Source organism: Oryzias latipes, chromosome 16, assembly GCF_053564925.1.
Source record: "Oryzias latipes strain Hd-rR chromosome 16, Olatipes_Hd-rR_3.1".
Taxonomy (NCBI): domain Eukaryota; kingdom Metazoa; phylum Chordata; class Actinopteri; order Beloniformes; family Adrianichthyidae; genus Oryzias; species Oryzias latipes.
Window position 1 is genome coordinate 18,422,474 of NC_136252.1, and position 12,248 is coordinate 18,434,721.

The 12,248-nt window shown below is 37.0% G+C and overlaps 1 protein-coding gene across 1 annotated transcript in view; it reads left to right on the forward strand.

Moving 5' to 3' along the window:
• The first annotated feature begins 816 nt into the window (after positions 1-816).
• The window catches only part of nphs1 (NPHS1 adhesion molecule, nephrin), a 40,346-nt gene continuing 28,914 nt past the window's right edge, over positions 817-12,248 (forward strand). Inside the window, exons 1-3 of the mRNA XM_023964548.2 lie at positions 817-921; positions 4,586-4,689; positions 8,491-8,679. Coding sequence (XP_023820316.1) covers positions 4,626-4,689; positions 8,491-8,679 — 253 coding nt within the window. The 5' untranslated portion in view covers positions 817-921; positions 4,586-4,625. The remainder of the gene's footprint in view (positions 922-4,585; positions 4,690-8,490; positions 8,680-12,248) is intronic.

Sequence of the window (12,248 nt, forward strand, 5' to 3'; positions counted from 1 at the left end):
TGAGAAAAACATTGCTGCATACAGTCTGGACAGAGACAAGTGTGGACTATCAGAAATCAGAAAATGCACTGAAGGACACGTAAACAAGGAGGATAAACATGACCTTTAAGTTGCTTTGCTAGAAGAACTTTCAGTATGTTCCACTGAGCACCTCATGGTATTCTGCAGCTACCATTCAGTTGGAAGTATATAATTGACAAAAGAGGCAGAAGGGTAATACTGACAAAAAAGAAAAAACTTACTGCACAGTTCAAAGAAAAAGCAGTGGCTTGTGTAAATGATCAGGTTTGCATTTCAGCAAATATGCCTATAGCATCCTTTCTACGGAATTTGGTGAATTATTTCTTTGCTATTTATTATGTATGAAAATAAATGTCACAATGTGGCAACAGTGAAGTCATTTGGATCTGGATGTTTGAGAGCTTCTTTGCTCTTCCAACTTGGCAAATTTTAATATGATCCATTAATACACCACTGCAAGACAGAACAGTAAGAAACGACAAGGGTGTTCTTCTGCGAAGCGTCTCAGTAGAGGTTTATCAAACATTTGCAGACTGACTTTTGGCTTTCCTAAAGCACGAGATGTCAGGTGGAAATGCTTGACCTGAGACATTCTTGTTTTTTTTTATTAGCAGCCATACCACACATGTTGATTTTGATATCATTTTCATACAGAGACCCCTCTCAAAAAGACCAGCACCAACGCATTTGATATGTTTTTAAACTTCACACACCTTTCCTCATCCTTCAGGCTGTTTTGCAGTTCTTTTTCAGACTGCCTCCCTTTAAGGCAAAGGAGTAAAAGAAGGGAGAGTCCCATTGGCATTCTGTAAACTCTCTCTTCCTCAGTTTATGTTCAGAGAGCCATCTGTGGATCAGGAAGACAAAAAGTTGCTCCTGAGCCACAGTGTCACTCAACAGGTAAGCCAGTTTCTCTCTTTCTCTCATGCAAATTCACACACCTTTTGAAATATTCTTGGCTTTTTTTTGTTGTTGTACAGAGGAACACCCTTTGTGTGCATCTGCATGCCTGCCTCATTCTGGAGCTCTTGGCACTCTGCAGGCAGATGTGCTTGAGATGGTTTAAAAAAGGTTTCTCTTTCTTAACTTTTTTCCTGGGGAGGGTTGATTTTTTTTTGCATGCAAGTCATTGTAATCCAAAGAATGTGAACAGACTGATATAAAAGAAATGGAGAAGCAGTATTTTATTTGGTAAATGTCTTGAACTTGTCCTGGATTAGATGAGATAGACTTTAAGGAATAGGTTGAAAGGTCTTTTTCCATATTGAGATTGCTTGTTTCTGCTTTTTGTGTGCCAGTTTTCTCTGCAAGCTTTTACTTTTTTCTACAGTCAAAAAAAGAAATGAAGGAAAATACAAACAATAAAATAAAAGGCTGATTGGTGATCCCGAAAAGCCCTCCGGGAGAGCCTGTAGCTGCTTGACATATTACCTGCCTCTGATTTATTTTGCTGCGGACATCTATACAGCTAATACTTAGGCTGAGGGAAAAATAGATATATATTTATGCAGAATCATTAGATTGAGTTGATAATCTAATCGTAGCGATTACAAGAAGCAGTGATTGGACCCACAGGCAACTGGTGAAATTGGTTGGAGTTTAGCCTGGCAGTAAGACGTTGGGCCACATGTGAATTGGATGGCTGCTTACAGGGTGAAACGTCTTTTTTTTTACACTGACTGCTTTCTGAAGGGATTCGTGATAAATTGCAGTTGGATTGAGTGCATTGAATTGGTTGATGATGTTATAAAAGATGTCATTAAAAAAATAAAATAAAAAAATGTACCTGTCACAGTGAATGTGCTCGGCTACTTCAAACGTCCTTGCAAGGGGAGTAGCAACCCCCTTTTTCATCTCTGTGCTGAAAGCAAATCCAATTTCAAATCAAACTTTGTAATTTGCATTTGTAAACAGCTGAAAGAACAAGGTCAAAAGACCCGTGGCAACGAGGGCTGATGTGGTGAGATCTTTTATTTCACGTCTAAAAGCAAATTAAAGCGTAGACGTTTTGTTTAATTTCTTATGTGGAATCACATATTACAATTATTCCTTGATTGTTGCTCAGTCATACATGTTTCTTCATAAAGTAAGGCGGAAACGTACCATTTAATGAGCATTCAGAGGACGAGCTTAATTTTTTAAAGCAATTAAGGGAGGTTGTTTAAATAGGTAATGGGAATGTGGGGAGGTCAGGCAGGCTGAGTCTGCTTTCATTAAGAGTCCCAATGAAAACGGTGACTCATGAGGCCAACAGCAACCTTTCTGGGCTGGACCAACATGTCTCTTCCTTACACTGAGTACTCCTTGTTTGAGAATAAATCACAGAGGCACAGATGACTTTTTCGGCCATTTTTTTTCGCCAGAAAAATAAGAAAATCATTCCTTGTTATCAAATGATGAATAACTGCTTATTGCCGTGCCTATGATGAAAACTGCCTGCATTTGGGGATAAAACGATCGTCTGTGTGTTTACCCTCATGAGGCAGAGATAAAGAGAAGATGGGCGTTTTTAACCTCACAGAAGAATTTTATTCATTGAAGAGGGAAATAATTGGCCTTGTGTGTTCAAAGACTTCACTGGGGGCTCTGAAACACACAAAATGTTTTGAGAGCACAAAATAATTGAGTGTGAGTTCTTTCTTATCAACGCCTGTTGGAGTGCAACTAATCGACTTGGTGGGGGGAAAGATGTGGCAAAAAGCAGTTACCTCCAATTCATTTTGTCTCTTCAAATGAGAAAATATTTAGTTTTCAATTAGGTAAATCACCTTTATTTTGTTCCACTCCTGTAGCAGATAAATCATGCCCTGACTTAAAGCGCTCATCCAGGTCAAGAAAGTCCCACAAGTTTGAACGCCATAAAACAGATCATCTTCTCTTTGTTTGTGTTCTAGCAATCACTTTAAAAAAAAGTCTTCATAAATGCGCGCACATGCACGTTTTGGTCATCTGCATACACAACTCACGCATTCAGGCAATGCTACACAAATTTTTAGGACCATTTTTGGGCTCTACGTACAAAACATGCGGCCATTGAACGCGCGCTGAAAGTTAGGGTTGAACTTAGACCAAACAGGGACTCAGAAAATGGAAATGGTTTCCCTTTCAATTTACAGAAGTGCCAAACATTTGAAAATTGATCGTGGAGGAGAAAATAATATTTGTGGTCTATAACCATATATGATACCAAATCTTTCACATATCGGAATAGAGCTGTGAAAGAAAAAAGCCTGAGGCAAAATTTAAGAGATTAGCACTGCTTTGATATTTTGCACCAAACCTCTGAAAAAGCGAATAAACTAATATCCCCTCTCTACATCTGTGATTTGTGAATGTCTAATTCTTTTGTCTTGATGTAATTTTTTTGGATTCTAAATTTTGTTATTTAAGTGAAACTGCTTTTCTTTGTGTTTTGATTTTTTTCTTTTAGGTGACGCACATATGCTAGTATTGGGTAGCGACAGGCCAGTGAGAACACCAAGTGCTTTGGTTCAAGAACTTGCTTTTAGTGGGGTTTTTTGTGTGTGCTTCACGTGCTTGGTGTAAATGCAGCATAAGGTTCTATAAAAGAATAAACAGACAATAAACAGATAAAAAGCTTTTTATCATCATATAAGCTTTATATTTACCAAGATGAGTAAGATATCCAAATCTGAAGAGACAACGATTGACATTATGTTCTTACATAAGTCAATCAATCAGTTTAGCCATTTGCCATCGTTCTAAACACTCAAGCTAAGCGAATATCTTGACATTTTCAAGGATTTACAGACTATAGAGATGGTTTCCTGGAAAAAATTGACTCCAGAATTATTTTATAGTCTCAGACTAGCTTGTCCACAAACCATGTGCACACACACCACCACTGCTCCCTCCTGCAGGGTGTGTGCCTCTTCTGAAATCTGTCCACAAGCTTTTGTCTTTCCATGTAAACATTCAGTGGATAAAAATTACACTCAATAACATTTAAGGCAGATTATTACCATATGAAAGAACGTACCTAGCCCGAGAGGACAAACACCAAAGCAGACTCACACTGCTGAACAACGTGCTTTAAGTCTAAAATGCTAACATTACTAATATGCTTCACTTTAGACAAAACAGATAAAAACATTTATTCTCTGAATAATGTTGAACTTTTAAAACCTTGCATCCAAGCAGAAATAACATTTTTAGCATTATGCCTCTATCACATTTTGGTTTGGTTAACCTTAAACCTAAAAGTGTTTTATTCCTTTGTGTTTTGATTTAGCTTTGAGAGGTTAACTTTAAAGCTGTTCCAAAGTATGCCGCTTAATTGTAAAGGTGGATTTACTACTGATGCACTGCTGGTGCTTCCCTGACTCTGCTTCCATTACACAAAAGAGAAAAACAGAGTTTGCTCGGTGAGTTTGAAGAACAGAGCACAAGGTTAACAAGCGGCATACAAAATCTTTTTGGAAAGATGTTTTTAAACTGGAAAATACTGTAGAACCCAATGCAAATATCCTTTTCTGACCGTTGACCAGTTTTTAAATTTGGGTTTGTTTAATACCTAGTGTTTTTGTGTTTTTGCTGTTTTCAGGACTTCCCCGAGGTTTTGAAGGTCAGGTGTCAGTGGTGAAATGGAATTCTTGTCAGCATGGATTGTGTCTCCTTCCACTCTACCCTTTCTGTGTCTCATTTGGGGTAAGATAGTCAAATGTCACCACCGAGCTTTCATCACGGTAACTATGCCCTTTTCAAGACCCATCTTTGTTTAGACCATTTATCTGAGTGGTTTAGAAACTTTTAAACTTTTTAATATAACAATAATTGTCACAGTCTAGGTCCAACATAATTTTGTTTAGATTGGTAAGCCTCACGTTCGTTCCCATTTCAGTAATCTTTGAAATACTTACATGTAAACTCACCTACTGTGTAACCTTTCAACACCCCACCTTCCATCATTTGAGCAAATTAGTAACCAGTTAGAAATCAACACAAACAGAGCCAACTTTTTGTTTAGTTGGACACTGGTCTCTGTGTTCAGCAATAGAAATAGACCGCAAAGTTTGGAAGCCTCATTTGTCATAACCTTAAGACATTAACATGACTGGAAGTGTAAAATAAGCTGATGAAAAGTTTCAAATGTATCTAACACAATTATTTTTATCTATTAGGTTTCCAATTAACAACTTAGATTTTCAGACTAAGTAAAGATCAATGTGAGAATTAGACCTTGAAAATTAACACATCTTTACATATGGAAAAATATTCTGTATGTTATTTTTCTTTGCAGATCCAACTTTCCTTCAGCTGTCATATTTCATAAAGTGAACCACATTCATACACCAAGAGCAAAATTGTAAAGCTCTTTCCTCATTCATACAACTTTTTCACAATTTTAAATGATAGTGTTTATGGCCTGTATTGTGAACAAGGACAGCAGTTGATTAATCTATGAGTCTTTACATGTTTTTGAAATTCTTAAAAATGCCAATTATAGTAGGATTTACACTTTTGCTTTTAGAGTAAAATAAATCATTTAATAATTACCGTTAGGTAATTCTGGGTCATTTCTGTTTCTTTAAAAATGTGTCTTTTGTTTTATATTTTAGTACCACACAAAATATGAGGTGAAGAGGTATTGTAACATTTTTAGCCTTTTTAAACACTTTATCAGGCTTTTTAACAAAAGTAAGAACAAACAATTCTGCTTGATAAAAACAATCCTGTTAGCCTTGACGGCATTGAAGAACGTCCGCCAATGACTGTGGGGATCCTTTTTTTCCCTGTTTACAGAAGAGAGATGCAGCAACACCACCATTCTTTAGTTACCATTTGCCAATTAGCAAAAAAATTACAATTTGCTGTATGTGAATATAAAGAATTGACAAGATTTGCTCTATGTTAGCAAATTCTACATTTTTTAAATGAAAACCATAATGCCCAGTAGGAGACTGCAACAAAAGCCTGGGTCGAAGGGTTAAAGGAGAATTGTTATTGCCAATATTAATTTTGTCAAAAGCAAAATGCGTCAGCAAGTAGAACTTTTTTCTTAAGTGTTTTTGTAGATTTTCATCACAGAGTGTTTTACAGCAACATAATGGAACCAAGCAGGCAAAAACATAAATACATAACTACAAACAATCAGATCAATACACTTGTACAACAGACACTGGTTAATTGGAGAATCAACTAAAAGCTAATAGACAAATATGAATTCAAAGAACAGCCTAATGGACTAGGAGATGATAAAAGCAATGATAATATGGAATTTAAGGTATATATATACCCAAAGATACAAAACACTTTATTAGGCGGGGAATTGAATTTAGGTCAAACTACAGAATGCACATGAGTGGAGTACAAACGGAAACAACATAAAAGAAGAAAAGCATTTACCACACAGGTAAGCAAGAAAAGGGAGAAACTAAATTGTAAAAAGTTAAGTAGTGGTGTATGAAAGGAAAAATAAGTCTTCTTTTTTTATTTTATCTGAATGAGACAGAGCTGGAACATGCATCGAAGGATGTTGTAGACATGTACTGCGAAATTAAAACTATGTGAGTCCATCTATGAACTTTGAGACTATTAAAAAAAATCATAAAATGAAAAAATGGGATGGAGGCTTTTAGTGGCAAATATGAGCCGTGTTGTGTTTGTCAACTAAATTGAGCAGGGAGGAAGGGAAAGCAAACTGCAAAAAGGACTTTTGGGAGTGACAAAAGTAAAAATAAGTCATCTCCATCTAACCATTCATATCATATTTGACACATGCATTTCCAAGAATCCTATCTGATTATATGATCTGAACTTTCCCTAAAAACCCAATGAATGGAACTTGATCTATGTTTTCTGCTCTGTAGTGGGCTTTCCTTCCACTAGGGGCAGTAGAAGGGCTTTTCATGCTCATTTCAAAATGGCTGCCTCCGCAAAATCTCAAAAACACTTTTGGCAGGAAATGTTTGGCTAACTTTCAAAATGTATGGCTTCACCATTGTTATTCTTTTTTTTTAATGAATAGTTTCTGTATTGAAAGAATGCTCGATTTGTTGATGATCTATTATTTCTAATATAGTGGATCAGTTAAATGTTAAATGTGGATCAAATGTGAGATTTTTTATCTATAGTTCAAAAATAGACAGTGGGTAACAAAGGTGCTTTTTTCCTGAACACACATGTCAATATTTTTTGCATCTTAAACTAACATTGTTGTGAGCAATAATTTACCAAACCACCCAACAAATTATAATTGATTCTGTCTATGTGTCACTTAAAAATAGTATTGCAATTATTCTGTTGATTTCATCAAAAGGGGTTTAAAAAACTTCTTAACTCCCCAAAAATTCCTGTCAATTCTTTGATGGATAGTGGCCTTTACAAGGTAAAGGAAAAGTTACTTCAAATAAAATCAAGAAAGTTACAGCTGAAAGTACAAAGCCTTCAAATATGATACATTGACCAAGTGTATGATTTACTGATAATAAATTCAGCGTATACATTTCCACTTCAGTGTAAAGTGTTATCGCTGTAGTGGATTTCTTTATCTCAGAAAAACAGTGCCTGTTTGTCGGGTTTGAATATTCTTTTACGTAAACTGTATGCAAATATTCATGCATGATTGGTTGTTTGTATGCATCCTCTGCAATGGCCAATCTTGCCCTTCAAATCTGACGTGAGGTGACTGGTTCAGCCTTGATCGGAACACTTTGCCTCTCACTCATGTTGTCAGATGCAACAAAGCATGCACTTCACAAATAACTTGGTTCAACCAAGGTCAAGATTTAAGCAACACAGCTGCCTTCTCTGCAGGGCATTGTTTAAACGAGATTTCTGCTTTGATATTAGGCGCTAATTGGAGTAAGCTTTCGCACTAAGCTTCTAGAAATTAATTTATTCATACGCTCCTGTGTGTAGTAGTCATATAATCCGATTCCCAGATTTAAGGGCCAGTGGGTTGCTTTAAGGTTACCAACTTGATTCAAACTCACTGAACCACAGAATGTCCCCTCACAGTCTGCCTGAAGGATGGCCAACACCACCTATGACAAACAATGGGGATTAGAGTGATAATCATTACTCTTCTCTGGAGGAATTAGCTAGAGGGACATCGACATTGAGGAAAAACCACAGGTGAACAAGGTCCCTGATACCTCATGCTTTTTTTTTTCCTAACTCCTCCCTTTCTGCTATCTGTGTGGCCAAGGGGGAGATTTAATTTGGAGTAATTGCTTTATTGATGCATTTTAGGGACCTTTTCACTGCAGTTTCCTATCAATAAAGCATATGCCAAGATGAATAATGCGACCACACACAAAAGGGTGCCTTCTCAGACAAAAGAGCACCAGACAGCTTTCCTGAGGTGTATGTTTATGTCATGCTCTGTCGACTTCACTCATCTCCTTCATAGCACTTTACAAACACAAAGCCTTTTTTTTTCAACTTTTAACATTAACACCTATCAGAAGCCAACGTCTTCCTTCCTTTTGCTCTCTATGTCTCCAGGTGCACAAGCCCAGCAGGCATTTAGGATCGAGCCCAGAAACCTCACTGTGAGGATGGGAGCCACAGCTGTGTTGAAGTGTGAGGTGCTGCGGGCCTCTGGGACCGTGCAGTGGGTGAAAGATGGCCTCCTCTTGGGACCGCAGAGAAGCCTTCCAGGCTTTCCGCGCTACAGCATGATTGGAAAAAGAGGTAAACAGCAATAATTATAAAATATGGTCCACTGCTTGCCAGGGATTGATGGGCCTGTTTGAAATAAACAACCACGTCCAATCAAAGAATCACAGAATGACAACAGAATTAATCACCTCAGTTTCTTTTTGATCGCACTGGGCTTTGTTGCTTTGTTTGAAAAACATAAAATCTGACACAAATGTTCAACAGTGGAAAATGTTAAGCTAAGGTGTGTGTCAGAACATGTCATATTCGAAAAGGTTACCCTAAAGTGCATTCAGCAAAGAAAGCAACACTGCTATAAACACAACAGCATCTAATACATCCCTACTTATCCTGTCACTCACATTAAGGGAAGGAAAAAATAAAAATTAAAGCAATAGAAGTGTCAGCTAATCACCGAAATGTGGCAGAGAATAAAATGTGTTGCAGAATGTGCACCCGAGTCTATAAAAAGTAATAGCCAATTAGAAGGCAACCCTGAGTAGGGAAGAGCATCTGTTCCTGATCAGCCCGCAACCAGACAAGACGCACTTCACTGTTGCAAAGTGTGATGGACCACCGATGAAACGTGCACTCCGAGGGAGGCACATACTCATATGTTCACCAATTATCAAACAAGATTGTTATTAATGAAAACAGAGTGCAAAAACGGACATATAATCCAGAGTTTTAATGTTCAAACCCAAAAATTACTTATTTTAATAAAACAATGTCTGATGATGGATGTTGGAATTATGAACAGGAAGATGTAGGAGAAAACATAACAAAATATCGTGATGCTTTTTATATTTGGAATTCCAAAAAAAAAAGAATGTAAAAACAAACACACTGCCAAATACTCAGACGTTCCTACATGAATAAATACCCATCACAGGTACACTTTCCAGAAAAAGAAACTGCAGTCTTCAGACTGATGTATGCAATCACTTAACATTGCTCTGAAAGAGCAAAATCATTTAGGATGACACTTGACTGCACTTGATAGGCCAGCAGCCTTCGCTGATTGGCATCATCAGCGCTGTTTATTGATGCTTAAAAAAGCCTGAAATCACACATTCACAAGGAATAGGAGAGGCCGCCATTGATTTCAACATACACTTATTGAAAATGTGGCACACTAGGTTTTTCCCCTAGTTTTTCCCCACCCTGAAGACATGGCGTAAATATAGACATATGTGGGTAAAAACTCGTGGAATTCCACTTGTCTTTTCCCAACTTTTAGCAAGACAAAAGCAGAAGCCCATAGAAAATAGGCTTGTTTAAGGCTTGTAGGCATGATCTATGTCTTCTATAATTTATTTTCAATCACAGGCTCACCAGCCATAATTTAACTGGATAACCAAGCCTGGACACAGTCTGGCAGACAAAATGTAACTGTTAATGAATAGAAAAAAGTAAACTTGTTCAAGATTTAGATTGATTAGTTAGTGTTTAGCCTCAGTGAATTGATAAATCAGGCATTACAACATGCTACCCAGTGCAGTTTTAAATACAGGTGGTAGCCTTTGAGCAGCATTTTAGAGAAAGACGCTCTAAAATGCTGTGCTGATATGATGATAGAGGCGGAGCCTGTAGATAACTGATGTTCTTTGCTTCTTGAGTTTATTTAACCAAAAATGGACATAAACACTATAAATGGCTATAAATATCATCCTTCCACGGTTATCTCAGGGCTATTTTTGTTTTCTTTTACTGGAAACCCCTAAACGACAAAGCCGTCTCATAACATAAAAATGCTGTTACTTTTTCCTATACATTGCTGACATTGTGCAGCGGCTTATTGTGTATTTATGTACATTTGATTGCAGTGTTCATCTGAAGCTGCAGAACAGTTCACAGCCCAAGTCTGTGTGTGTGTGCATTCAAAAACAGTGGGTTGCAGCTTGAAATAGCAAGAACATCTAAAACAAAGTGAGATCCTCAGTTGTGGTGGTGTGGAATTTGCTGGTCTTTAAGACTAAAGAGAACTAGGATAGGCTTACAATTTATGTAAATTTTAGCTTTGTTTCAAATAAATGTTGATGCAAAGATGTTTAAGATGTAGCCTCAAAACAGTAGTATTAAACTACGAGAAGGAAGATTTTAAAAACTTTTGTAAAGTAGAAAAATATGTTGTTAAAAAACTAACACACAAAAAAATTTATCTATACCCATATCTATCACTGTATACTTCTAGCATTAATCATTAATCTGGTAGAAAATGAATAGCCGGACATCATTAATCAGTGTAAAAGTCTGAATTTTTTTTTATAAAGCATCTGTGAAATATTCTGATTAGACTAAACAAATCCCAAGATTGTGTACTCTACCAATCTTCTGTTAGAAAGATAGTGTACAAATGGAAGAAATTCATTATCTTTGCTTCAGACTGTTAGAATGATCATTTTCAGTCAACCAACAAAGTTGTCTGTTGTGGTCTATGAAGTTTTAAAAGAATCCAGCATAACTTTCTTAGCAAATCTCTGATATCCAGGAACAATTTCAGAATCTAATTATCTGGTAAATAACTCTCTCCTTCCCTTTCTGTAGTTAATGCTAACTTAGATGTGAAATTCGCTATTGCTTGGTTTTAATCATCTCTCCAGTTCACACATTCATTTTTAGGCCTGATCACTCGTCAGAACAAGATGCTATTTTCCACATGTTGGTAGTCTGTGAGCAATCAGGAGCTGGAAAGCCAGCAGTGAGCATCATCTAATCCCCATAGGTTATGGCAGTGCATCAAACAAATCAAGCCCTGTTGGCATGCCAGACTATTAGAGGAGAGATGCAAAGTGAGGGGCTCTGTCTGGCATCAATTAATAGACCGCTTTATTAAGTAGGTGTTATAAATCTGGGATTTGTTTTTTTGTTGTTGTTTATTTCTGTTTATTTTGCCTCATTGAAAGCTCCTGCTGAAATAAAATGCATCCTAACTTTTTGCACATCAATAGAAATACCCGCAGTTAAAAATTCTTACAGAGAAAAAATGTTTTCTACATAACTTGGAACATTGTTTTATTGGTGCTAAAAAATAATGACAAAAAGTTCAAGGACTAAAATGTAATAATATGTAATAACACACTGAAAAAGCCATAGAGTACATGGAGTGGTGAGAGACCTCAGATATTTACAATTTCCCTTTGCAACTTCATGTTGCCTTTAATTCTACACCTTAGATACATATTTTTATTCAAAATAAGCTGAAATACTACAGCTTTTATCGCCATCCAGTCCTTTTTTGACTAAGTGCTTCTACAAAGGGGGGTTGCACGGTCATGTAGTGGTTAGTACTCTCACCTCACAGCACGTCTCTCAGTTGAGTCCTTTCTGTTCAGAGTTTTTCTCGTGCATGCGTGAGTTTTCTCCAGAAAGTCTGGCTTCTTCCCACAGTCCAAAAATATGCTTTATAAATGAATTGATGATTCTTAATTGTCCCTGGGGAAGGCAGCTGGATAGCTCAGTTGGCTGCATGTAGGAATGGCACATGGCAAACCAGGGTTAGTTTCCCAGGTTAGCTTCATCAAATTTAGGTCCTTAGGCAAGACACTTCAAAATACTGTCTCATTATGTGGTCACAAGAGGGTCTAAATCTGGGTTTCCCT